We start from the raw sequence: 18,165 nt of genomic DNA, 5'->3' as shown, positions 1-18,165 counted from the left end.
CAGAAACCTCTCAAAACACAGTCACGGAAAAAAAAGACCTAATGAGGGTCTCATAACCTAGGTACCTCCTAAACTGGAGGGGCGGTTCAAAGCAGCATCCCACACCCACTAAACGACATCACTGCTCAAAGTGAGAAAATAGAAATCTTCAAGTGTCCTCAATTTCTCAACTCATCAGAATATAGAACATCAACAGGAAAGTACACTAGCTTAACAAGTTTCAGCAATCTTCAGAAAACATGACACTTCACACCACGACAGAAGACTAATGATCACTGCACAAAGTGAATTCAAGGGGCATAACCGTAATTCTCTACCTCTAAGCTACCAGTATAAAACCACAGAGGGCTGCAGGAGAAAAGGTATCCATGGCTGACAATAAACAAAGCAAGAAGGACAACGCATCTTCTGGTGGGTTTGAACAACAAACAGAGAACCCAGCTGCATACGCTCTTTCAGGTAGTAAATTTGTACACGTTTTCAGAACGACTAGTCAATATAAAGATTCAATCTTCCATTTGACCAGTAAACTTACAGGTCAGACAAGCTGGCAACAATTTTACTTCAGGACAGTAAGCCACAACTAACTTCATACCTTGCAAGGTCTTCAGTTTGAAATACCAGTTCACGTACTACCAGTAACGCATATATTTTTTCTTCTTACATAGAGCATAAGGCTCAAGGAACAAAAAGGCAACTAAAAATATATCTGTTTTATTTACCAGTTTTCTAAAAAGCAAAGTCATAGAAATTAGTCACAAGTGGCAAAACCAAAATATATTGCACAGTGTACAGAAAACATGGTTGACATGTTGACAAAGTGTCATCACAAATAAGTCTTTTACAACAGTTTGGAAAAATTACAGCTTCAGAATCTTATCTATAAATGGAGGCATGTAGATTTAAAGTTACAGGAAAATATTTTAATACCACCCTGTAAATGCAAACACTTTAAGGATGCAAGATTAAGTCCATAAGTAAGCACATCCACAAAATGCTCTAAATATACTTTTCTCTTCCTTTCACTAAGTTATGGTTACAAGATGGTCATTAAAAAAAGAAAAAAAGAACAAGTAAAAAAAAACAGAAAAAAAAGGCATGCTAAAGTAAAGAAGTTCAAAGTGGTTGAGAAGTCCCTGAAAATAATTTGTATAATTATGATGCACTCCTTTTATATAAAGCTTTTATTTTTCCCAAACCCTGGTCCAATTAAAACCATTTGTGTTCACCTGTAAAAATGGAATATATTTAGTATGTTGGTATAGCTGCACTGCTCCATTTATGATTAAAACATTTAATATCATCAGACTTGAACATCAACATTTTAAAATTTCTCATTCAGTTCATATTTACATATATTTAAGTTTGACCTTGCTGAACTGTTAAAGACAGGAATCAGATCTTGCTGGGTAGTGCTTCACACTACATTTAAGATACTTATTTTTTAAATTGTGATTCTACTTGTTTCACAAGTTCACACACTCTATCTGCAAAACCTGTCTCCAATGCCGATTTCCTCATGACACTGTCCAATTAATAACTAATTACTTTACACAAATTACTTCTTCCACTAAGCAAATACTAGTCACTTCTGCATGTTTTTGGTGGTGTCAGATCTAACTTCACATCCCCTTTGTATGCAAAGAGAATTTTTATAGAATGAAAATAACCTCAAATTTCAGCCAATAGAAATGTTATCCTAATAAAAAAGGAAATGCTTTCCATGAAAAATATTTTAAGACAAACATATCAAAGTTAACTGAATTTCTCCATGTTTTTCACCCCAAGACCTACAGCTGACATCTAGCAGTACTGCAACTAAATGTCCTTTAACTAACCAATATATTAAAGTTGCTCTTTTGTGTTCTCTTCCCACATCCAACATGTATAAACAGCACAAGAACATGAAGTACACATATTCAAGTCAATACAATCTCAGAGGCATTAAAATGAAATCCTTGACAGCAAAGGATTCCAGCCACGCTAAGTTTTAGATTATGCAATTCAAATACAGTGAAAGTAATGCTATTCTCAAAATCACTTCTGTTTTTTATAAGAACTATCTTCAAGTGACAAGAAATGTCTAACCCTCTCTTGCCACATACAAGTTCGACATTTGTTCTGCCACACAGGAAAAACCGATGGCCAACCTCCTGACAGAACAAATCAGAAATAAAGGTTAAAGTTACACCAAGCTTTGTCTAACAGTCACTGAGGCATACACAGTTGTCCTCTGTGGTCTTAGTTTTTAAAATCTTTAAGCATAAAGATTTCTTGTGTATAAATTCTCAGAAATGATGCTTCAAGGTAATAAACAGTTCATAGTATTGCAGTGTCCATTTAAATAAAAGGCTACAAAGGTTTTCAGCACTCATCTATACTTGCTTACACATTCACATAAGTATTTTGACCGAAGACCATCTTACAAAATTAGTTCAATATTTCTCCTAGACAAAAAAGGTTCCTACATTCAAAACTATAGGAAACAAACAAATAGGATGGGATCAACTGGTACAAGAAGGGCAAGTGTGAATTGATTTGCTTGAAGGTTATTTCTTCTGCTATGCTGGACCACTTCAAATATTAAGAACAATGCTAAAGAGCCATTAAGCAAAATTGCTAGAACAATTTATAACGTTGAATCATTACCAAAAGGAGATTTGAAGAACCATATGTACATAAGGGGATTTTCAGTACTCGATAACCCACTCTACAAAAAACAGTAGGCATCAATGAAAGTTTCTGTAGTTTATAAAGAAATACTTGAGGCATGTAAGTGCAAAATATGAGTCTCTTTTTTAAAGAAAAGCTATACCATCTTCAACAATGTCCTTACTGGGAAGAGATTGCCACCATTTAAAAAGAGATTCATTCACAAATGACTCTTCTAGAGCAAGAAAAACACATTTGTTTTTATGAACTGGATTGATCTTGCTGGATGCAAGATTAAAACCTTTGTGGATCATCACTGTAGTTTTGAAGCAGCTTTGAAAACAACAGGCTCAAAGGCTATGTTTGTTCTTCACTGACTTGATTCAGGGAAACCAAGTTGTTTTCCCCACTGTCTTCAATCATTTCATTAAGGTCCATTTCATGGATTTCTTCATCATATGACGTATAAAAATTGCTCTGTATATTGTCCTCACAAAAAATACATTCCTAAAAAGAAAAAAGAAAGTTATAAAAACACTTGTAAGTCAAAGAAAAAAAAAAAGCAAAGCTTTTCCAAACACCAGTTCATTTGCATGCCATCCCTGATTCCAAGGGAACATTTACATCTGTGCTGCAACTATGAGATATATATTCCACTCCCCAACTTTCCCCCACACAATCATTTTATAACGTGTAGTAAGTCAATACAAGTACTTGAGAACTCTACTGGAAGCAGTTATGTCATAGACCATTTATAATGATGACATTTTACATACACTTCCAATCACCTTTTCCTGCATTTGATTGCTAACCCTGCAGTACTATGTTCATGTCAGCTGCAGGGCTTAAGAGACTGAAGCAACTGTACCCTTACACAAGTGGGATACTGCAGTATTAACATTGCAGTAACATTAACATCAGGATTAGGATTCCACTGCAATTCTGTTACACTGACTTTTGAAATACTCCTGTACAAAGAGAGCCTCTGCATTTGATAACTTATGTGCAAAAAAGCTAGAAGTGCTGGAAAACTTAGGGAAAAGAGAATGCAATCAGGTATTTGTGTGTGCATAAGTAAAATAGACAGACAACAAATAGAACTGCAAGGATGCTTTGTTTCATTTTATTTTCTTTTTTGCTTTTCAAGCCTTTAATCCACTTACAGAATCAAGGCAAGAGAAGATCCTGCATGAGGCATCTGATAGAAAAAAGAAAGGTGTACTCCCATTAATTTTGTACTTTCTAGAAAGCAATGGGCATAAATCTCTGTGCACAAAACAGATTATGTAGTGAAGTTTCTGGCTATGTTAATGAAGATACACAGAAATTTAGAAGTGAGAAGGAAATTTCTTATACTGTATTCACCACTACTTTGACTTCCCATTGGAAAGAAGACTTATAGTTGTCCTGGTTTGGCCTAAACCAGGCCGATTTTCCTTTCGGTGACTTTTGCTTTCAACTAAGTCTCCTCTAAGTAACTGCACTTTCTGAAACTAACTGCATGTTTTTGCAGACAGTGTCTGCTTCCAGGACTGATAACGCTCGAAGTTTGTAGTTATCACTGAGGCACCGGTAGGGATGTTGTGCAGAAAGGCTCTTGCTGTACTTGTTCTTGAGAGAAACCAAGGTCACTGCTGAATTCCTCACTGCTTACGAGTGAAGAGCCGAAGGGGGGTCGCAGCTGCAGGGGGGAGCGGACAGGGCAGGTGACCCAAAATTGACCAACGAGTGTATTCCATCCCATACACGTCATTCTCAGTATAAAGCGGGGGGATCACGAGGGTCTCGCTCTCTTTCTGCTATGGCCAGTGTCCAGGGAGGACTCCGTCTGTTTTCCTGCTGCCCCCGATCCCGATCCGTGCATTCCTGAATCCAGCTCTCGACCGTCGCTAGGCCCAGCCTGGGCCTTCCCGGAGCCTGCCCTGCAGTGCCGGTGGTGACGTGGCTGACTTCAGGGGAGCTCAATCTTGGTTTTGTATATATATTTGTATATATTTGATTATTTCTATTATTATTATTATACTTTTTTTTTTCATTATTATAGTTTATTAAAACTGTTTTAATTTTCCAACCCAGAAGTCTCTCTTCCTTTTCCCTTTCCCTCTGGGGGGAGGGGGGGGGATAACAGAGGGCATCTGCCGCAGGTTTAATAGCCAGCCCAGCTTTAAACCGTGACAATAGTAAATTAAATCAAGCTAGAAACCACTGCATGGGACATTTGAATTAATTTTTTTCTCTGTGTAATTGACCAAGCTTTCATAGCAACAGGAATGGAAAAATCTAACATAGGCAGCTAATAATTTAAGCACTGTTATACATGCAAAAGTAACTAACTCATTTAAACTTACAGAATTAGCAACAGTTTTCGGCAGTCCACCTTGCTGGATCCATGGATGAACTTCAATAAGCTCTCTTTTTTGTTCTTCTGTAAATTTTGGCTGTAGTTTCTGCATTTGTTTTAATTTCTGCTTATCTTCTTTTAAAACTGTTTCCAAATCTCTAAAATAAAATGTATTTAGAAATTGAGCTTCAACAGTTTCTGGGCTTTATGCCTATATAAGGTTACACAGTCAAATACTAACATTTTTAAAGACTATTTTTGTTCTGGAATGTTAAGCTTACAGATCTGATATTGAAAGAAAATTAAGTGTGGTTATTTCAGCAGCTTTCTGCATTTGCAGGCAACTTTAACACATCTCTGCTGGCTCATTGTCTTTTCAAACCCCATCAGGGAAAACAATTTTCTTAGAGATATTCAGGCAGCACCACCACCAAAACCACCAAGAACTCCAGTTTCCCTCTGCTGCAGTAAGTTCTAAGTTCCCCTTCAGTGGGAGGACAACCCAAAACACACACTAGATGCACATGCAAGATACTAAAGCAGAAGTAGTAATATACATTTAAGAAAGTCATTAAGAATGGATTAAACTTCAGGACTGAGAGGCAGAGATTTAGAAAACACTCCTCTCTCTGAGCAGCCAAAGTTCCCTCTCCTCCCCAATGCCCCACCTTGATTCAGAAACATAAAAAACCCCACACCACACCAAACATTTACAAGCTGTATATACCTCTATAAAAGATGACAATAGAAAGCAAGTTCCAAGAAACCCAGTACTATTTCTGTTCATAGAATCATAGAATGGTTTGGGTTGGAAGGGACCTTAAAGATCATCTAGTTTCAACCCCCCCTGCCACAGGCAGGGACACCTTCCACTAGACCAGGTTGCTCCAAGCCCCATCCAACCTGGCCTTGAACACTGCCAAGGAGGGGGCATCCACAGCTTCTCTGGGCAACCTGTCTTCCTTACAGCATACCTAAGAACAGGTTGGATTTATACTTCTCTTCTTGGGCATCACGCTCTGACAGCGAGCTTAGCTTAACTCTTCTTATCACAATATCCTGTTTTATACGATGTTCTCTTTGGCAGGCTTTGCTACTCTTACAGTCTACTGGAATTCCCATCTATAGTTGTCAACACTTCAGGCTACAAAAACTGAGAAATGCCACAGTATTTTTAAATCTAGGGGAAAAAAGTCTGAAGTTCTTATGAGGTGTTCTCTATTTTTTTCCTCCATCATCCCTGTGCTTCTGTATTTTGAAAGCTTGTTTTCCTTCCCTTTCAAAAGGCTTGTCTTTACTGAAAGTTCCTATTCCTTTCAAAATACCATTCACTGCTCCCAAGAAATATAAACAAGAAGATTAAAAAAAAAATCTGCAGACTTGTCACCCCCTCTCACCCTATATCTGCTCTTTGCTATTGAGGCAGGGAATATTTTTATTTTTTTAAACCAAGTTTTTTCTACTAGAAATCTTGTGATTTTTACCTTCTACTTCCTTGTCCTATTTGAATGGAAATTTAACAACCCAGGAAAAAACCTCACAAGGTAGAGAATGCAGCGTGTCACTGAACGTGGCATCTCAAGGACAACAGCCAGGGAGTACAGATTTTCCATGCTACAGACCATCATTAGGTCTAAGCATACTTGCCAGGATCAATTAATCAGACTACAAGGATTTCTAGGCAAGTAGTTACAAATCATTAACTATAAAACAGCTTCAAAAAACATACACAGTTAATTTCAACTCAGGTAATGGATCTAAAAACACATGTAAGCCTAATCAAATAATTTTTACTTTTTGAGAACTTCTTGTATAAAAGATACAAAGAAAGCAAGAATTCTTCTTGACACTGAGCTAAACACTAAAACCGATTTACTTCTATTGAGACTGAGATTCATATATATCTTTCCTTCTGTACACCCTGCTCCCCTCAACATATATACAGTTCATAAAGGACTACAACATTGGAATTACCGTGAAGGTATCTGATAAGTCATCATAACAGTGTCATCTGTGTTTGCCATCAAAAGCCATATAGGATCCTGAAGGACATATTTAATGAAGTGCTCACTTTCTTCCATTTCTGCCTTCATTTTGGTTTTATGATGATTTTCTGAGGAATCAATACTCCCAAAGTATTTGCTGGTATGACTAGTTTCACTACTGCCTTTAAAAAGAAATTTAAAGTTTCATTATAAGTTGTCAAATACATAGATTATCTGAATGCTTTTGAAAATAGAGAAGATTAAAGAGAACTGAAAGTATAAATACAACCACTATTTCATTTCATTTTTTAAACAGAGGAAACTTCCTCCCCTAAGTAACTGCATTAATATTTTTAAAACTCAAATTCTCAAGCTAAGTCTCCATTAAATTTCAACAGAATAATTAATTTACTTAAATTAAAAACTCTGAAATGAAACATGAAGGAGTATGGTATTTCCTCTTCATTATTCTGTCATACCTACATGATACCTTAATGGCTCTTTTACACACACTTTAAGAAGGTTCTATATTGTAAATCAAGCATAACAGGAAAGCTTTCATATTATGCAATTAAAAAAAAAAATAAAAAAAATCAAGAATAAACTATGCAATGAGGATTAAAGCCAATAAAGATTTTTACATAAAGCACTTGATGTTCAAGTGGTGTTCGCAACAATCTCATGCTCCAACTCTTCTAAAATGCTAACAGAGTACTTCACTGCCAGTGTTACCTGTTCTGCTCCCTGACATGCCACAGCCATTGGATCCAGACCCCAGAGACTCAGCAGCTGCAGATACACCACTCCCTGAAGAAGCTGAACCAGTGCCTGAACATGCATCTTCCTGAAGTAAAATGTCAAGCAGGACACTAGACATGGAGAGTGCATCACTATTTTGAGCATCCATTGGAGATTCAGCCTAGTGATAAGAAGGGGAGGGGGGAAAAAAATTAAAAAAAAACAAACCCCAAACCGAAAAACACGGCTATTTCATTACTAATCATTTATACTTAGTATTAATCCAGTTCACTTTATATTCTAGTATGTTTACAGAGTTATTCAAAGACAGACAACCACCAATAACATATGCCAAGACCAACTGAGGAATAATGAAGTGGACTGATAGGCGGACAAGTGGTCCTTCAGTAAGATTGAGATTTCAACTCAATTTCCCTTTAAAAAAATACACAGTGTAGTGAGGAAGTAAGCAAGGCATTTGCTATTCAGTTTTGACAGCTCCTACTGTCCTGGACAAGTCAGAATTTACCCAAGCCACTTAAGACATACTAGCAGTTGCTGCTACTATAATTACCTCAAAGAGATTTACATCAACAGTCCATCACTATTACTACACTCAATGCATGATGAGAAGGAAGGTGGTGTTCCCAGACACAAGCTTCCTAAGCAAGATTATTTATTTGTATGTTTTTCAGGGAAAGAGCATTAACTACACTGATATCTAACATAAGCAAAACCTCACTGCAAGTCAATATGAAGATTAGATATTAGAAATTATGTTGACAGAACTTAGCAAAATACATACTAATGGAATGAATTAGCTTTATCCTTAACATATTCCTGAATAAATGCCCATATTGTCCTCATTCTCCAGTAAACGATGAGGAAATTACAGAAAGTTACATTTTGCAGGTTTCTAAAGAACAGGAACTAACAGCTTGAGGAAATTCAAAAGAATTTGCCAGCAACATTGTTACTATTAAGTTTTGTTATCAAGCTCCTTTTAATCCAGCAGCAGCATCTCAGAGCATGCTGTAAGTTACAGACTGTCACAGATGCACTATTATACCACAGCACAAGTCACAAGTCCTTATAGAGATAAGATTTCAGAGCTGTTACGTAGTGCACAGAATACATTAGTCCAAATATGGCACTGGATGCATATATCCCTGAAAATTTCTCCATAAGTGGCACTTGCACGACTAGTATGATAGAGATTTTTTTTTTAATGAAAACCAAATGTATCTGTTCTCAAGATCATGAGCTAACAAGCATGTAATAACAGAACGTGACAAGCTTTTGCATTGTATCAATCAAGTTTGGAAGTTTCTCTAGAACATAGATATAACAAAATCCAGTTCTCTCTGTTCTCCCTCCATCTGTCCCCTTTAAGGATCCATATCAAGAATATTAGGTAAAATAAATCATCTGAAAACTAACCACAGAGAAAAGTTTAACATGGAGATTAAATGTTTACCACAGTCTGGGGAAACAAACATTTTCAGAATTTTTCCTTCCTCCTCCTTTATAGCTTCTAATGTAGATATATGCTTATGACTCACTGCACAGAGAAAGCCATCTAATCAGCTGACAGCATCAACACTAACAATGCTTTTTTACTGATTACTTGCCGTAGTTTAGATCTCAGACATGCCTACAAGTAAAAGCCACCCCTTCCAATGCCTTTCCTTTTTTTAGCAGTGAACCCAAGTTCTACTCTGTAACTGCATCATTAGATGCAGAGACCGGTTACAAACCACAGCACAAGAAAAGCAGGAGGGAGGAAAGGCTTAGGTCTAAAAGGTTTAGGCTGCAACTCCATCCCATCAGTGACTTATCATTTACAAAGATATTCTATCGTGCCTTTAAAAAACACTAATATTGGTCTACATATTTCTGTCATAGAAAACTTTATGGATATATTACTCCATCTGAAGTTTCCGTAATGTTATTTGTTAAACTGATTTATCAAATTTGAATGAGCCAGGAAATAAAAAAAACCCTGAAGTTACCAAATAACTCAGCATAGTTTTACTGCACCAAATAAAACAAAAATAAAGCTGTGGTCTGTAAGTAATAATTCATTCTTCCTTTACTTTGGTTGCTTGTTTGTAAACTCAGATGTGATTTTATTTTAAATCAGCTTCTTTCAGGCCATTTATACATTGTTTCCCCCCTCCACATAAGTTCACTAGCCCAAAACTCTTTCCTAAAAATAAAGTTCTCGTATTATTTTAAATCTATTTCAGTGCTTTTCAATGGGCTTATCTGTATTCATATTTTTTAAAAAAATGTGGAACAAAACTGTTTCAGGATGTATTTCCAAGCTTCCCAGTGTAACTTTAGAACAACAAGGTGGTTTTAATTTTTAAAGGTTAAGACTATTCTAATGATGGGATTTCATGTTTTATTCAGTCTGCTGAAGTTTGAATTTACTAACTACAATTGTGAGTCCATCTCCTGGCATTATATTGACTGATTACTGTCTACCATTAAAAAATAGGTCCCATAAGTGAGAGGATTGAAAACTATATAGCAGAGACAGGAAAACAGGTGGGGAGGCAATAATCCATTTTAGGCATCTCTACATATTAACAATTTCAGATATGTTTAAGAATGTGAAGACTTTAAAAAATTACCTCAAAACCCATCAGCATACTTACTTGTAAGGTTCCCTTTCCACTACAGTTATTAGTTGTCATGATTTTGCCTATGGCTCCTTCCTCACTTAAAGTTCCATGTAAAGCCACAGCAGGAGCTCCACTTTCAGCAGTTTTTGAGGTTTCTTCTAACTGTAGGAGATTCAGAGGAGAACTGCACCTTGACTGGAACAGAGGTGGTGAAGCCTGGTCTTGAGGACCCACTGACTGTGGAGTGCAGGAACGGGATGGTTCATTTCTTGGCTCTGTGACAGGAACCTTTTCACTCTCTGCTGGTGGGTTATAATGGAATGGCTGTGTTGGAAAAAATGCCTGTTGTGGGAAAGGGCTGGGTGTAGTGAACGGTGGCTGTGTCGGAAATACTGTCTGTGAAGAGAACGTGGAATGGGCAGGGAAGTTGGGTTGGCTGTGGTAAAGCGTTTGAGGTAAGTTATTGTTCATCTCTGGGTAGACATAGTTGGGGAGCACAAGAGCTACAACAGGTGTCACGAGGGGTGCAGAGAACTGGGATGGTTGCATGGGGCAAGTACTTCCAGAGTCTGGCAACTGATTAAAACCAGAGAGCGAAGTCTCAGGAGCTGGTGGCACAGTCCCTGCTGCTGGAAAAACAGGAAGTGGATATGCAGGCATAACAGTGGGAAAAGACATTGCTGAATAGCTTGCTTGTGAAGTGTCCGATGGTGACCAAGCAGTAGTATTTAAACCTTGAAGAGGGAACCGATGGGGGAATTTAGTTCCTGAAGTTGTACTGTCTGAAGACTCCTGTGGTTTAATGCGCTTTGATTTCCTGTTCTTTCCACTTTTCTTCCAGGGCTGATCCATACCAGAAGTGCCATTTCTTTGTCCACGGCCACCTGCAAAAAAAAAAAAAAAAAAAAAACCACAAAGAAAAACCATCAGGAAGGATCCTACTTGCAACCTGATGGATCCCTTTCACCTTGTCATCCCTAGAAGTTGCTCAAAACCACAGTTCTGGACTTAGCCTACCCAAATGGAAGCATTTGGGAAGGGGTCAGGTTCACTTTTATGTCTAGCACAAGAGCTGAGCTACCTGGGCAATGAAAACCATGCTGACACACCATGCAAGAAAAGAGAGCAGCAGTGGATCAATTCAGGCTCAAACGTGTGTCACCCAAACAGCAAAAAGCTGCCAAAACAGTGGCTCCTAGAGGGGCAAACTTCTAATTACTCCAGTAATTACAATGAAAGCAGTATGGGACATGACTGAAAGCATTTCTAGAGAGTTACGGTCATGCATGTTCATAACTGAAAAGGTGAAGAAAAAAAAGCAGAAGGAGAGAAAGTACACAAAGAAAAGAATTTCCCGAGGGGTAAGAAGCATGCCACCTTTACAACCTTATTTTAGAAGTCTGCACCAACCGACTCTTCCCTAGGCAAAGGCTGTCAGTTCATCTGATTACAGACATGAGGAAATGCATAAAATATTTTCTGGCACCAAAAGCTGCTCAAACTTTTAATTTGTCTAAAGCTTATTTAGATAGGCTGAAAGTTTATCAAGTATAAAGAATGCAAGGGGACTAAAGGGTTCTAGAGCAGGTTTCCTAAATCAAGGACCTGCATAACTACTTAAATAAAAAATGAAAGATAAGAATCTGCAAAAAAATGCTTAGCAGTGTCTGATTTCTGTTCCAAGTCAAATCAGGACTGAAATGGGAACAAAGTCAGATCAGTATCAAGCACTTCTGAAAATGCCATCCAGGGTTGCTAATCCTAAAAAACAAAACAATCTCACACTATTACGGCTAGTCTGTGCCATTTCCATTCCACTGCTTACAGTATTAACTTAAAGGCAACCAAACAATTACCAGATTGTTTCACTGATTACACAATAGTGGAATGGGAGAAACTGGATGCAAAAGAAAGGGGCTGAAAACAAAACAAAACCACAAACCTGAAAAAGACAGATGGAGAGAGAGAAGGAAAAGAAAAGCAAGCAAATACAAACATAGATACAGTAAAGCAAACATGCTAAAGCATGTTTTTTGTCCCTTGAAAGTAGATGCATGGCTGTAATAGTATAGTGAACAGATAAAAATCAAAACATCAGTTACTAAAATGTCAGTTATTACATTAAAAGCTATACTCCACTCTCAATCTTTAAGCAAGACCTATCAGAAAGACTTTTTCGGTGGACTTTAAAAATAGCATGAACTGTCACTATTCACAGTGGCCCCACAATACAGCTAAAAATGGAAATGCCCTCTCAACAGGATTTACTTCCTATATAAATACAAGTTTTATCATGAAAACTATTGCCATACCACGTTCACCAGGCCGTCCTTTTGGTTTATCTTGTAAGTAGTAATTGCAGTGGGACTGAAAAATATTAAATCTCTTGATTTCTTTAAACTTATTCAAAAAGCTCTGCTCCTCTTTTTGCGTATGCACTGCAAGGACTTCCTTTGTAAGTCCCAGCTTTTTAAATGGCTCCTTTTCTTGATTTACATGTGCAAAGCTGGTTGGAGGGGCAAGAAGCTGGCCATCTAAGAGTTCTGCTCCACTTGGACCATCTTCTATCATTTCTACAGAAACAGAAGGAAAAAATTAAATCAAGATGAAGTAAAAAAAGCTCTGTATATGCATTTTTAAGCTATTTACAATTCTGCAATAATTTTGCTGTAAGTTTAAGATACAAATTCTGCCCCTATTTGTTTCATTTCCACAGGAACTTTAGCTGTAAGAAAATGTAAGTCACAAGCAGATACTAGCTATTCACATGTCTGAAGCTTACACTTGCTAGCAATCGCCATTTTGGAGAATATTTATTAGCAAAAATCATACCTAATTCAGGTTGTGTTTTTTTGTCTCCAACATGAACAATGGTGCTACTGTAGCTGCACTGACTTGTGAGAGAGACAACACTTTCAGGCTTGCCAGGTAAAGCCAAAGATGTTAAGTGAGCACCAACCACTGGGGGACCATTTGATTTACTAGATGCCTTCAACATAGCAGGATCTATTAAAAGAAATAAAGTTGTAGTTTACTGAACAGAAACAAGAACAAATGCAAGTTACATGTTGCTAGGGTTACAAAACAGTAGAGGCTAAACTGTGCCTGACAAGACACAAAATGAACATTTTACTTTACTTCATGCATTCCACCAAGAACGTTTTAGGAATAGAACGACTTCTGAGCAACTAAATGCAATCCTCTACTTTCAAATACAGCCAAACCAAATCTTTTCAATGAAGGACTTTTTGCTCTTCTTTCATGGCACAATTTTGGAAGAAAGCTTCTAGCCTCTTCCAGTCTAAGATTAAGTCCCACCCAGCTCCTATATTGTTTCTATATTATCTATACTAATCTCTGCCATTAGCTAGTTATCCTAACAGCTTTGCTCTGAGCATTCACCTATTTAAATTCTCTCATCTGAAAGCTATACACAGTAATCCAGCAGAGGTCATACCTGTGCCTCATAAAACAGCATTAAAACATTCCTTCTGAAGTAGAAATACTTGGCATAACACATATTTAAAACCTAAAGTTTGCCTTTTTCCTGACTGGAGTATGCTGGTGGCTTTGTTGTTCTCAGTCATCAGTGCACCAAAAAGCTAGTGATCCCACATCTTCTCCTGTCAACTAGAACTGCATAGACTCCAAATGACAGCAGAAATTGTGTTACTAATTGCATGATGCTAGTTCCACCATTTCTTCCTCTCTAGCTCTCAAGGCATTCCAATTCCTTCTACAGGACGCTGTGTTCCTATGTGTACTGATACCTTCCTATTTGATTCTAAAAGCCGTATTAGAACTTTTTTTGAAGATCATCAAAAGGAAATATAGACAAGATCATTCCCAAGACCAATTTTTGAGAAACTCCACTAGACACGTCCCCTTCAGCCTCATATAATGACAAGGTTGAATTGTCAGCAAGTATGTCATTCACATATAGTTCTTCACCAATCTCACAATTCTTATACTAACCAAAACATTACGTTCTTCACCTTAGCTCCCCATCCAGACAAGGACCATATCAAATGCTATACTTAAGTCCTAACAAATTAAGTTAATGTTTTTGCCTACAGAAGACTTTTTTGATAGCTATCCTTAGTAAACCCCATCTTTTATTTTCATGGCTGGACATTCCTTTTTAAATGGGTTCTTGTGCCTCACACAACCCTGAGAACAGTCCGATGCTACATTTTATCCTCTCTTGTTCCTTTTTTTCCTCAATGTCCACAAAGAAGAAACAGAAGTGTAATATGCATATTTTTGTTGCAATTAATTAGCTGCCAAGTTCTTAGGCTAGTTGTTCCTACAAGTCCCAACTGTGAAACACACTTTTTACATTTGATAATGATTCAAGTCCTAAAACTCAAAATCGTGCTGTATTTTGTACAGTATAAATAAGCTTATTGCATCTACAATCCAGATAGTCAATCAACTACTCAATATTTTGATTGTAGGGTAGATTTTCATAACAAAAGTTAGATCACCAAACATCTAACACTGAGAAAATGGCTATGAGGTCATGCCTAAGCTACACTTGCCATTATTCTGCAAAGTAGAAACATCCAACTGTCTGCTAGCAAAAATCAATCAAGAAAAAGCTGTGATGTAGAGATACCTCCCAAGGGCTGTATAGCATTACCAGCTGGTTTTTGTTCATGAACTCCAGAATTCAGTGATGCAACACTTGATGAAGGTTCACATTTTCTTTTTGCTGTACCAGGCACATTACAACTCTCCAAGTACCTGAAATACAATAATTTAACAATATTAGATATGGAAGTCTTAAGTCTAGAAGTCAAGAGTAATTTACACACTGGTTGCTTACCTGATGACGCTGTCCAAACAGCTAATCTGTTGATAAGAATATACAGGTTGTTCCTTCCAAGCCAACTCTTCAGTAGTCACATTTTTAGGAGCAGCTGGTACTGCAGTATCCTTTCCCACTGCATCTTTCACCTGACCACCAGGATCATTTTGTTTTTCTGTGAAAAGAGATACTGCTATTATGCAATTATGGCATTAAATCCTTGCATATGGATACAAAGGAAACAGATATTATGGCTTTAAGAGAATAGATATCATTAGAGCTGAAACATGTTCAGTATGAAGATAACTCTAGTGCCCATAAGTTATAACAAGTTAGAAGAATAACCTATTAACGTATGCAGAATTTAAATCTTAAAGAGATTTTCATTTATCAACTTAAAAATTCCTGAGGTTACAACGCAAACCGGAAAGACAACATCCATAACATTTTCCTCCACCTAACAGAACAGATGATGTTTGACATGTATGAAAACATGTGCTACAATTAAGGTACTTCAAAACAACAGCTTTAGGACACGCCTTAACTGTGTGTTATATCATTATCAATTCGGACATAGCTGAACACAGTTTTTTCCTGAACACAGTGGAGAGACACAGGACAATATAATTTTAATTAATAAAAATGCTATCTTTATGCATTGATTAAAACTAAACTAGAAAAAAAAAATCCTACTGTCATATTACACGAGGCACCAGCACAATAGACTAATAATTAACTTGTTAATGTGTTACCTGCAAAAGGGGCTTTCTTATATTCCAGTTTTGCTTTATTGTCAGTGAAAATACGTTGTCCTTTATTTTTGACCTTACGGGCATCTCGACAAACCTCCTGAAAGCAGATCATTAAAAATAGTTGTTATGAAATTCTAACATAAAACATCGTGCATACTGATTCCTCAGCAAACTAAATCTAACCTTAATTAATCTCTATCTTACAAGTAGCCTGATCACGGCAGAAATCCTGATATATAGAATTTTATTGTGCAGCAGCAGAATTTTGGGAATCGGAAAGAGAATAAATTTAAAGTATGTTTTTTGGTACACAATTACTCTATTTTGTTTAATATAGTTGAATGACTTGGCTAGGAAAATACAAAGATACGTGACAAAGACGACTTCAGGGGAAAAAAGTATCCCTTGGTAAAACAAAATATTGCTGCTAAGACTGAGAACTTTTTGTGCTAGAAGTTTAACCAAGCACTGACAGGATGTTATAGAACCATAACATAACCCTCTTCACTATCTGTGGAAAGAGTGAAGGAAAGATAGGTAACTGTTTCACTCAAAACCAACACTTCCTTAAACATTACTTTTCTGCATAGCTCTGAAATGTAATAAAAGTTATCTGTTAAATAAAAAAATCCAGAGACTTCATCTTCTTAAGCCACTACTGTTTAAGGACTGAAAGCCAGGAAAGCGACCACCTTAGCATTTTGGCTTTCAGAATTAAAAGCAACTCAGTGAGCTACAACAAAATCGGGAAGAACAACAGGAAAGCCAAAATGACTAGAGATGTTACAAGGTGCAGTTCCTTTGACTGCAACCACATGCAGTACATTACTGTCTGTCTGATTTACTTTCCCCATGGAAAGTAAAGTTCTGTTAAGCATAGGCACAAATTTAATGCTGCTGTTTTGTTCAGACTAATGGAATTTAAAAAGTTACATCTCACTAGTAGATATAGCAATGTCCCAATCTATGGGAAAGTTAAGTTCTAAGCTCAAAAAAAAAATTTTTATTTTATTCCATTCCATTTCTTTCATTCCCTATTATATAGTGCATTTTTGCAACATAGAAAGTGATCAAGGTCAAGCTATCACTTGGGTTATGCAGGTATTACTGCATTTTATTTTCTTTGTTTCATTTAGGAAATCCGTAATTACAGACTCTCCCCTCCCAGAAGAAACTGCTTTCAAATATCCAGCTGATTTTCCCAGAAACACAGCATATAACATATAATAGACATTAGAATAAGTTAACACACTTTTCAGGTTTAAATTCTTTATACACACTGACTTCCATGCCTATAACTGTGCTTCAGTACCCTGAGACTTCATCTACACCAGAAATGTTTATTCCCCCGGAGAGAAAGATTTTTTCCATGTTAAACAAAAAAGAAAGATGACTTTTCCCTTACACTTTCTATCCCTAATTTGAAAGGGTTATGCTGAAAGTAAAAAAACTCCACTTTTACTAGTTTGTTTTGTGACACATACTTGAATAAGAAAAACCAAACCTACTGGTTTATCCTTATGAGTGTCTTCATTATTATTTCCTGTGCTGTCACTGGAGGACGTTACACTCAGTAAGTGCTCATGGGAACCATTGCTACCTAGACTTCCATAGCCACTGGATCCACTGTTGTGTACCGGCTGTTAACAACAACAAAATATATACATAAACACGCACGCACACACACACATATCTCAGCACACCAGCTTTAAACAAAACTGAAATTGTTAGCAGTAATTCCATGTGAGGAAAAATGATTTATTTTAGGTTTTGGTGTTTTTTTGTGAGGACTCCATAGCTGCATGAAATCCTTAAAATACCAACTGGAGCTTTAACATACTTCAGTTAAGTCCTGTCTGGTAGTCATGAGTGCAAGTAATTTCTAGGATTGAAGCCAGAAATTCCAGTACAGTAGTAGACAGCTAAAGAAAACGTCACACAAAGATAAATGCCCTTTCTTCAGCGGGAAAAGTGTAACATTAAAGCACATGCTGTACCTGCAATAACAGCCGATATATTTGCTCAGTGATTTCCTGAACACTGGGATGAAGGATTCTATCCTCTGTATAGTTGGGAGCGGCAAAGACGTCTTCATTTAAGGGACCCCTGCATAAATCAAGCATACCCCAGCTCATTACAAATGCAAGTATTTCAGTCACAGAGACACCACTTCAATTTACCATCTATATATAGTAAACAGAATATGATGCTTATTCTATCACATCTACAACCTTTGTACCTGATAAAATATCTACCC

The 18,165-nt window shown here is 37.0% G+C and overlaps 1 protein-coding gene across 6 annotated transcripts in view; it reads right to left on the bottom strand.

Annotated features, from left to right (window-relative positions):
- Positions 1 to 761: 761 nt before the first annotated feature.
- The window catches only part of PER2 (period circadian regulator 2), a 51,264-nt gene continuing 33,860 nt past the window's right edge, over positions 762 to 18,165 (bottom strand). For 5 of the 6 annotated variants that reach the window (XM_068405915.1, XM_068405912.1, XM_068405913.1 and 2 more), the window contains 12 exons: positions 17,906 to 18,014; positions 17,417 to 17,548; positions 15,909 to 16,005; positions 15,175 to 15,331; positions 14,965 to 15,092; positions 13,179 to 13,352; positions 12,659 to 12,919; positions 10,380 to 11,230; positions 7,711 to 7,897; positions 6,968 to 7,160; positions 5,001 to 5,151; positions 762 to 3,159 (listed from right to left, as the gene is read on the bottom strand). In XM_068405915.1, the coding sequence (XP_068262016.1) occupies positions 3,010 to 3,159; positions 5,001 to 5,151; positions 6,968 to 7,160; positions 7,711 to 7,897; positions 10,380 to 11,230; positions 12,659 to 12,919; positions 13,179 to 13,352; positions 14,965 to 15,092; positions 15,175 to 15,331; positions 15,909 to 16,005; positions 17,417 to 17,548; positions 17,906 to 18,014 (2,590 nt within the window). In that variant the 3' untranslated portion in view covers positions 762 to 3,009. The remainder of the gene's footprint in view (positions 3,160 to 5,000; positions 5,152 to 6,967; positions 7,161 to 7,710; positions 7,898 to 10,379; positions 11,231 to 12,658; positions 12,920 to 13,178; positions 13,353 to 14,964; positions 15,093 to 15,174; positions 15,332 to 15,908; positions 16,006 to 17,416; positions 17,549 to 17,905; positions 18,015 to 18,165) is intronic. The other variant, XM_068405916.1, reaches the window with a different exon arrangement.

The sequence above is a fragment of the Nyctibius grandis genome, chromosome 8 (genome assembly GCF_013368605.1).
Source record: "Nyctibius grandis isolate bNycGra1 chromosome 8, bNycGra1.pri, whole genome shotgun sequence".
Classification (NCBI taxonomy): domain Eukaryota; kingdom Metazoa; phylum Chordata; class Aves; order Nyctibiiformes; family Nyctibiidae; genus Nyctibius; species Nyctibius grandis.
Note: the sequence above shows the minus strand (reverse complement) of the source record. Positions and strands in the feature narration are given on the sequence as shown.